This window comes from Eublepharis macularius, chromosome 11 (assembly GCF_028583425.1).
Source record: "Eublepharis macularius isolate TG4126 chromosome 11, MPM_Emac_v1.0, whole genome shotgun sequence".
Taxonomy (NCBI): domain Eukaryota; kingdom Metazoa; phylum Chordata; class Lepidosauria; order Squamata; family Eublepharidae; genus Eublepharis; species Eublepharis macularius.
This window is the reverse complement of record NC_072800.1, coordinates 94,610,667-94,620,081: the sequence shown is the minus strand read 5'-3', so window position 1 is coordinate 94,620,081 and position 9,415 is coordinate 94,610,667. Positions and strand designations below refer to the sequence as shown.

The 9,415-nt window shown below is 49.9% G+C and overlaps 1 protein-coding gene across 2 annotated transcripts; it reads left to right on the top strand.

Annotated features, from left to right (window-relative positions):
* Nucleotides 1-322: 322 nt before the first annotated feature.
* On the top strand, nucleotides 323-6,870 carry LOC129338002 (gastrula zinc finger protein XlCGF26.1-like). 2 transcript variants are annotated; one of them, XM_054992044.1, is made up of 4 exons: nucleotides 323-506; nucleotides 1,973-2,099; nucleotides 3,849-3,947; nucleotides 5,278-6,870. In XM_054992044.1, the coding sequence occupies exons 1-4, from the start codon at nucleotides 462-464 to the stop codon at nucleotides 6,510-6,512; spliced, it is 1,506 nt and encodes a 501-aa protein (XP_054848019.1). In that variant the 5' UTR covers nucleotides 323-461; the 3' UTR covers nucleotides 6,513-6,870. The 2 variants fall into 2 exon arrangements, with proteins under 2 accessions (XP_054848019.1, XP_054848018.1); XM_054992043.1 differs by having other exon boundaries at nucleotides 3,849-3,965.
* Nucleotides 6,871-9,415: the final 2,545 nt, after the last annotated feature.

The window sequence follows — 9,415 nt, the reverse complement described above, 5'->3', positions numbered from 1 at the left end:
CCAGTCTTTCACGCATTCTCTGTTGATCGCCCTTTCCAAACTGACCTCCAGCTTCCCTGTCGCTAAGGCAACGGGCTCAGCTCAGATCACGGCCCGCACTCCTCCAAGCCACGCCCTTCTCCCTCCCCTTTCCCTGCCCCTCCCCTGATGCCCGCCCCCATTTCCCCAGAGTCCTCCAGCCACAGCCTGGAGCAGCGGCCCGGTCTCTCTGCGCCAGGCGTTGCCATGGTTTCACCACAGAGAGCCCGGCCACCCTAGAGCGCCCCGGCCTCACTTCCTGTATGAACCGGAAGGGACTTTATTTAAAGTGGCTCGCCGGCGGGCTTCTCCTCGCCGCAGCCGTTCCCCCTCCTGCCTTCTCCGCGGAGCCTCCTCTTCGCCCAGCCGCCGGGGAGGCGCTCTGGCCCGCGCGGCCTTTGCGGGGCTCTGCCCGGGGGTGGCCCGGCCCGGCCGGGCCCGCGATGAGGAAGAGGGCGGCCAGGCAGGCCCGACGGGCCCCGGCGAAGGTGGGTCTCCTGGAGGCCTCCTCGGGGCCGGGCCTCAGGCGGACCTCTGCAATGGGCCGCCGCCGCCGCGACTGGCCCGCCTGGAAGGGCGAGAGGCCGCACAGGGGGCGCCACTCGCTCTGGTCCGGCTCCGGCCGCTGAAGCTCGCGGGGAGGGGCTGGAGCCTCGAGGGCAGCGTCAGGCCCAGCCCGGCAATGGAGCCCCGCGAGGGGGGGCGGGGCGGGGCGGGGCGGGGGGCGACTGGCAAGGTAAGGGGGGGCCCTTCCTCAGGCGTCCCCCACCCAGAGGTTCCCGTTGTTGCCTTCGGGAAGATTGGGCAGCGCTGGGGGGGGGGGGGGCTCCTGAGGAGAGTTTTCCCCTTGGGATGTACAAAAATCTGGGAGAGTTTCTTCTCATGCCCCCCAGTGGGGAAAGCCTGCCTGCCATACGTACAAAAACACAAGATTCGGGCCCAGGAGCACCGAAGAGACCAGCCAGTTTTCGAGGGCGTGCGCTTTCGAGAGTCAGAGGGCCCTTCGTCAGGGAGCTTCGCCAGACTTTGAGAGCTCATCCTCTGCAAATCTGGTTGGTCTCGAAGGTTCTGCTGGACTCGAATCTTGTTTTGCTGCTGCAGACCAGCACAGCTGCCCACCTGAAACTGCACATGCACACACACACTCTCTCTCTGAACAGTGAAATGTGCTAAAATAGCAGGAGGAGCAGCAGTTTGCAGCTCGCTTTTGTTTTACTGTTGGATGTTTTACTAACATGGTAGAAAAGGGAAACTTTTTTCTTGTAAATTCCTTAAATACGCCAGTTGATGCTAACAAACTTATAAATGACGCATTTTATGCCCTAAGAGGAACAAAATAGGTTCATGTTTGAGAGAAGTAAGGAATTTGCTGCTGTGGTGATGGCTACAGGCACAGATGGCTTTAAAAGGGGGTTAGACAGAGTTGTGGAGAAGAGGTCTGGCAGTGGCTGCTAGCCTGGGTGACTAACAGGAACCTGCACATTCAGGCAGTGAACCTCCGAAGGGGCCTCTACACACTGGTTGGCCACTATGTGAAACAGGATGCAGGACTAGATGGTCCACTTGTCTGATCCTGTGAGGCTCTTTAGATGCTTTTAAGTATTGTTTACTTTCCTCCCAAATTCCCCTCAAGTGTTTTTCTCCTATGGTTTCAACATTTCCAAAAATTATACACCTGTAGCCCTGATGAAATCTGGTATTTCTCTGAAGTACCTGTCCCCAATCTTTGTCCCTTTGTGGAGAGAATCCATAAACAGCATCAGTGCAAAGATGTTGTGTGTGCCAAGGGGAAAGGAGCTGGAAGGAGTAATTAAAGCCTAGCAGCGTGGTTTGAAGTCTGATGTATTCTATGCTGCGTTAGCAAAAGGTGTTTCTAGCAAACTCATACATCAGATGGCTCCCCATGAGGAGGGTGAATCTAAATTAGCCTGATCTGTGACATTTTTAACTCTAGGTTGCTTTGACATTTGCTGATGTCACCGTCCGCTTCTCCCGAGAAGAATGGGGAATGTTGTCTGCATCTCAGAAGGAAGTGTACCGGGATGTGACAGCTGACAATTATGCCAGTCTGGTGTTTCTAGGTAAAATATGATTCATTCATTCTTTGGTTGGTTTAAAGGTCTAGAAACATGTTTGTGGGAGATGGTGGATTGAGACTGGCTCAAAAACCCAGAGCCCTTGGCTGCCCCCTCCCAGCTCAGTTCTTTGGAGCTAGACTGGCTGCGTAGTCACAGTTTTTTGTTAAAACACAGCCCCATCTCTTCCTGAGGGCTCAGGGTGGGTAACAAGCTGGGGAAATGCAATTAAGCAGAGCTCCCACTTCTGCAAGCGAAGAAAAATCACAGCTGGACATCATAATACGGATAGGCAGCAGAAGCAGGAAAGCTGCACACTGCAGAGGTTCTAGAAGATAATTCTGCACAGACTTATGGGGGCCTGCAGAGGAAGGGTGTTCCATAGCTGAGGCGGGGGATTTCTGCTCTGGATGCGTTTCTCCATTAAATCTTAACCTAGTTGGTGCCTCTTCCTGTGGTAACCAATCTTATCTGAACCGATTTTACCTTCCAGCTGCCCCCTGCAAACTCTGGAAATTCCTGCCACTGTAAGTTGTTCACACCACAGGAATTAGGGAGCCGCCTACATGCGGCCTTCGCATGTGCTCCTGGCCTGGGCAAGGGACCGCGAGTGTTCAGTCTGGCTTTCTGTGGTAGCTTGAGCCTGGGGGGGGGGGGGGGCGGAATTTGCTGGTGGGCATAAGGTGTTTTAAGAGAACACTTCTAAACAGGTTTTCTCAGGTGTAACTCTTATTTTATTCAGTGGTGCTTACTCCCAGGAAAGTGTTCTCAGAATTACATCTTTAGACTGGTTTTAGTATTTCTATATTGTTGTTTTTAATATTTTGTTGTATAATACTGCTTTTGCATTGTTGTGAACTGTCTTGAGATGCTCATGAGAAAGGCGGCAAGTATTTTAAACAATAAATAAATACATCTTAGGGACAATATTTCTAGTGGAATTGTGAGTGGGGAGAAACGGCACCTGAACTGAACTATTTAATCTTTATTAAATATATATATATATATATATATAAAGAAAAGCAAAATAAGGCAGTTTACAAGGTATGTGAAGGTTACAGACAGTACTAGAACTGTTTCAAAGAACAGGGAATGCAAAATCACACAGACGAGGGAACTAAGGAATTTCCCCCAGGCCAGTTTGGCTTGGGATCCTGGAGGCTTTTTGCCATCTTCTGGGCGTGGAGCAGGGGGGGGGGTCACTCGGTGTGTGTGTGTGGGGGGGGGGGAGTAGTTGTGAATTTCCTGCATTATGCAGGTGGTTGGACTAGATGACACTGGAAATCCCTTCCAGTTCTGTGATCCTAAGCAGTTAAACAATTTTAGCTGAAACCTGCTGATAAACTAGATGTATCCACTCATAGTTAGTCCAAGCAGGACTGAGGAATGAAGAGGTTAGAGAAGAGAGGGAGGAAGACCTATACGTGGGCTGATCCCTGCAGTGTGAGAGCAGGGTAATGACCCAGGGTGAAATGAAGTCCTTTAGAGGGTCCTCTCCCGAGTCCCAGCAGTGGAGGGTAAAACTGAGCCTAGGAATGAGTCTTCAGGAGTCCAAGCAGCAGATGAGCCATCCAATGTGAAACTGAGCTTAAAATGCAAGCCTGGAGCTAGGTCCTTCTAATTATGCTTGCGTGTTTTCCTGACAGCAGGAAGAGCTGGATTTTCCAGGGTACCTAGGTCTCTTTGAAGTAGGGCTGCCAAGCTGGGAGTTCTCCTGGAATTACTCTTGAGTAACATCTCTTTCTCCCTTTGCAGGCCTGATGACTGCGAAACCGCTGCTCCTTTCCAGGCTTGAACAAGGGCAGGAATGGTATGACGAGGAGCCAACGGAGACCCCCTGGTTCCCCTGCGTGGGTGAGAAGCAGCTGAATGGTGGGCATCAGGGGCAGGCAGCATCTCTGTCTTGGGCGTGGGCTGGGTTGGGGAGTGCCAGTTCTTCCAGTTTGATGTGTGGACCTTTGCAGGTTATCACTGCGTGAAGCTGCCTCCTGCACATCAGGCTGTCTGGAAAGTAAAGGGAGATGAAGGAAGTCATTTTTTGTCTGCTTAGGTGCAGACATGTACCAGCCACTTGAACTGAATGGAACCCTTAAGTTACCTAAGACAGTACGTTTTAAATTATGCATAAAGCATGTGAAGTGCCCCTACCTTTAAAATCTTCCACTAAGAATGTACCATGTCTACTGTCATCGATAGGGGTGATCTAGGTGATCTGGATCTGAGTTTCAGGAATACCAAAAAAGTTTGGTGTCCCTGGAATCCAGGTCAGATTCTCTGATTGAGGTTCAAGGATCTTGGATTTCACCAGCCATTATACCCTAATGAAAAGAATGCCCAGGAGGATGGGAGGGGGTGCATTTTTAAAGCAGGGAACCTACTCTTGACTGTGCACTAAACTCCTCCTCCCCAAATTTCAAGAGGATTGGACACCAGGGTCCAATTCTGTGGGCCTGTTAACAAGCTGCCCCAGCCACTCTTCCGTTGTTTCCTATGGTGAATCTTTTCCAAGGCTATTAAACTCCATGGCCTGTCCCCTCCCCCTTGCTTGGGATTCTCTGGTTTGACATTACTTCCTTGCAAGCTTAACCAACAAAGCCCAACAGAACCAAACGGCAGCAAGCCAGAATCCCAAGCAAGCAGGAGGCTTGTTGAGCTGTGCTGTTTGAAAGGCGACTGACAGTGGCAGCTTGAAGGGCTCTTTTGGAGCTCAGGTGGCAGGTGAGGTGGAAGGGAGTATAAATCTGTATAAAGCTTCTTCCCAGGCAAAAAAGACAACGTCAAGTTTCTGGGGTTTTTGTTTTGCTTTGCAAGAGTTTTAAGAGTGTGTGCAGTTAATGAGCTGACCACCATGCCTGGCTGGGGAGAGGGGTCTTCCTTCCCGAAGAGGAACAGGTGGGCTGGTGCCGCCCCAAGCCCTGCAAGTTAGAAAGGCACAGGGGACACGGTGGAATGATCCCTCCAGTCTTCTCCAGTGCCCAAACTGGTTTGACATTTGCAGGATGTCAAACCAAGCCAGACTAAAACCCAGTTCCGAGCATAGAAACTTTTGGAATGGCTGCTGTCCTGCCCTGGTTGTGTGTCCAAAAATGGCTGTCAGTGAAATATGTTGGAAAATGTCTGAATATTGATTATGCTGGTCTTTTAAAAAATAAATTAACAAATGTCTCAATCCTTCTTTTGGCAGCTAGGAAAGGAAGTAGACCTTATCCCACTCCAAGGCCTCAAGAGACTGCCTCTGAAATACTAAAAAAGAGCAATCGATGCCCACGGAGGAGCAGCTCTCCTCGGCTCAGAGGCCCTTCCACACCGAGTGAGTGTCCACTTAAGCATAAGAGAGGCTACAAGTGTAATTATTGTGGGAAAACCATTGGCAGCCGGAGAAACTTGTTTACACACAAGAAAATCCACACTGGAGAGAAACCATACACCTGTCCGACTTGTGGGAGGAGGTTCAATCGCAGCGAACACTTAATAGTGCACGAGAGAACCCACACGGGAGAGAAGCCCTTTCAGTGCAAGGACTGTGGGAAACAGTTCAGCCAGAAGGCAAACCTCCGCAGGCATGTCATGATCCACTCGGGTGAAAAGCCCTTCAAATGCTCCGAGTGTGGGAGGAGGTTCATGGAGAAGGTGTACCTCACTCGGCATGAGAAACTTCACACGGGGGATAAACCATATCAATGCAATGAATGCGGGAAAAGTTTCATTATAAAGAAAGTCCTGCGGCTCCACCAGAAGAGCCATTTGGGGCCTTACCCATGTGCTGAGTGTGGAAAAAAATTCAGGACGCAGGTGGCCCTGAAGTATCACCGGAGCACTCACTCTGGAGAGAAGCCATTTGTGTGTGCGGAATGTGGGAAATGCCACACCACGAAAGCCCAGCTGATGTACCACCAGCGATCCCACCTGGAAGACCCTCTCTACCAGTGTAGCTACTGCGACAAAACCTTTAAGCAGAAGACCCTCCTCAGGTCCCACCAGAGCATCCACAGTGGCGAGCGGCCTCACAAATGTACCGAATGCGAGAGCAGCTTCCGCCGCAAGAGCGCACTTACGAAGCACCTGAGAACTCACACTGGAGAGAGACCCTTCGCCTGCCCCGAGTGCGAGAAACGGTTCACCACCAAGGACAGTCTCCAGAGCCACCAGCAGATCCACACTGGGGAGAAGCCCTTCAAGTGCAGCTACTGCGAGAAGAGCTTCCGGCAGAACAGGATGTGTCAGAAGCATGAGCAAGTCCACACCGCAGAGCGGCCGCAGTGCAGTCAGTGTGGGAAGAGGCTGCGCACGCAGCGGGAACTGACAACCCACCTGAGAGTCCACACAGGGGAGAAGCCCTTTCAGTGCCCCCACTGTGACAAGGGGTACCACCGGAAAAACGATCTGGTGAAGCACATGAAGAACCCATGCAAGGAGTGAACTGCCCCCATGGCTGGGGCATGTCCAGCTGTGGCATGAGAGGTCTTGGTAATGTGCTTTGAGCATGTGTTGTCACAAGTAAAAGATCTTAAAGAGATGTCAGTATAGACAGCACATGCCATTTAGTATGAGAAGCTGGCATTTTGATGAGGAAATCTCACACAGGATGTATGTCTGTGTCTCTATGGAAATTTCAATGAATTTCATAGTAGACTAAGCTTGAGTTGATTTTAAATGGTCTTAAGAAATGTTGAGTTTTACTTTTAATTGCATGCATATGTTTAATGCTTATTGGATTCATTTATATATGATAATCTTGCTCAATTAAATAGATCAAAGTTTATTTCCATAATGAATAAAGATTTAAATGCTAAGCAAGTCTCTGTGTACCTTGATGGGAAAGAGTGAAAGAAGAATCCACATACTTTGTACTGAGAAGCAGGTTTTCTAAAGACCTGTTTTCATACCTGAACTGAAGCTCTGAGTCTGTCCAGTATTTGTGAAATAAATTTCCATGCTGGGCCGCTCAGAAGCTCTAAGAAGTCACAGATAAATTAGCCTGCTACCATACGGTGTTGCTGCTCTCAGCTTCCCTTGCACACTCAAAGCCCCTTCCCTCATGCAGATGCTCTATTAAACTATTGAGTTTAATGGAATATCGAACTACCTAATTATGAGAGCACATATTATTATCAAATACAAATGATTCTGTTACTCTTTCTGTGGCAAAATATACAGAGGCAATAACTGAACACCAGAGCAATGATGCTGAGTAGGGTTTGTCCCATTGTAATTTCTGCCATATGAGCAGTACTAGACAGACCGACCGACAGAAAGAATACAAGGAAGCATTTTGAATTCTTGAAATTGAATCTGTAAGTGGATTACTATTGTGTTCATCTAGCAAATATCAACGCTGTTTTCCCTCTAAGTGGCGAGGGGTGGTGGATCTTTTAATTAAAAAATAAGAATGTTGCAAACTTACTGTGAGCAAACTGTAAACTCTTCTCTACCAAGCAATGTCTTTTAGTGCCAGAGACTCCATTTTGAATCCACACCTGGATGCTATTGTGCCAGTGTGCGTTTGTCAGCACGGGCTGGTACCTCAATTGGTTGCTTCTGTATTTCCCTTCCTTGAACTGGCCAGGCCAAATCCAGGCTGGTGGGATCCCCAAGCACGAAAGCTCTCCGCAGCTGTTGAATTTCTACCTCTTGAAGCTCTAGCACTGAGTCAAGAAAGCAGAAGCTGGGATGACTGCTTAAATTGGTGTGGGGAGGGGCGGGGGGGGGGTTGCACTGCGAGGAGCGCCTTGTGCGTGCTGGGGCTTATTTCAATTCTTTCCCCCTCTGCTCTGCTCTCTCACTGAAAAAAGAAAGCCATCTCCAAGTTGCTTGATCCCTGTGGGTGGAGGGGTGAGGAGTAGTGGTACCCATTTCTCCGACGTAGATAAATGTGTAGGGGATGGCATGGGGGAATACCAGTATGATACTTTGAACACTGACCCTTCACAGAAGGTGGGAGTGGACACTTGGCTTGACTTGGCTTCATAAAGTCATACTGCCACACTCCAGGCACCAATTCTCTGCCTCGAATTGGGTGGAAGTTTTTTTTGCAATGAAGTGCGTGTTTAACTCCTTTCCACATGTGCACACCCCATTTTCTCCCTCCAATTCCAGCTTTTTGGTTTCAATGAAAAGAAAGTGCAAATAAAGTGCTCCTCAATTTGTGTCACTGCAAAGCCTTTTTTACCAGTATGTCACTGAAAAGGAGAAAAGGATTGACTCCATTTACCCCATTAAACGGACACTTTAAAAGAACCACTGATATGGTAATAGTCACAGTAATAGTTTTAAAAGGTGATTAGACAAACCCATGTTCTTTCAGTAGCTTCAAGCCATAACAAACTAAAGGGACCCTCCATGTTCAGATCCAACCTACCTTTGAATATTGGTGGCTGGGGGCGACAGGAGACAGTGAGTGCCTTCATGCCATACTTACGGGCCTCTCTCAAGTATCTGGCCAATCACGGGGCTAGGTGGACCCTTGGTATGATCCAGCAAAGTGGAGATGCGTTCATGTGTTGAAGGCCCATAACTGAAGGTCACCTCTGAGAAGCGGTCTTGTGTGGAGTCCTGGAAGGCAGTATCCAATGCAAAATCTTGTCCAATGGAAAATACAGGCGTGGTACATTACCACTCTTGTCTGGTGGCTGTAAAACGGAAGCTAAATGCACAGTCTGCGCACTCAAAGAACGAATCTGGCTGCCCTTTACTGACTTGCCACGATTTGCAGGGAAACGGTTGCTGGAGCCATGGGCGCACTGGCCCTTGAACGTACCGAGAGCATCCCTGGAGGACCACGGACAGACAAGGTCAACCCCATCCGAGCCTGGGGCTGCTTGGTCAATGCCCGGCCAGTGCAAGGAGACCCGCACCTCGTCTCCTCCAGCGCTGGTGTCCTGTCCCAAGCCACCCTGCTGGCCAGGGGCTTTCCCATTTGGGCAGGCGGATTGCTTCATTTCTAGGATTCTCATCAGGTGCATCCTCTCTGCCCTTTAGCGGGATACCACAGACCAGTTTGCCCACCCACACCGCTTGCAGCTCTCCCGCATCAGTTTCTTTAAATGTTTTTCAGCCATTCCCAGTTTTAAGCAGAACAAGAGTGGCCCCCATGAGAATGGAGGAGAGAGCTACAGGGAGCATTCAAAAAGGAATCTCCCCCTTAGCACCCCAGAGGCAGCCGCTTGCTCCCCAGCCCTGCCTCTAACTTCTGCTCAGCAGTGGCTCCCTCCCAACTCTGGCACAGTGCTGGTGGTTCCCCCACAGGCCCCCCAAGCACAGCTTCACAGTCTCCCCCCCCCTTTACTGGTGGTCTTTGGCAAGACACAGACTTCAGCTTGGGC

Coding starts and splice junctions, on each gene's coding strand:
- LOC129338002 (XM_054992043.1), top strand. CDS start 462: ATGAGGAAGAGGGCGGCCAGGCAGGCCCGACGGGCCCCGGCGAAG. Junction 507..1,972: donor CCCGACGGGCCCCGGCGAAG/GTGGGTCTCCTG, acceptor TTTTAACTCTAG/GTTGCTTTGACATTTGCTGA. Junction 3,966..5,277: donor GGGTGAGAAGCAGCTGAATG/GTGGGCATCAGG, acceptor TTCTTTTGGCAG/CTAGGAAAGGAAGTAGACCT.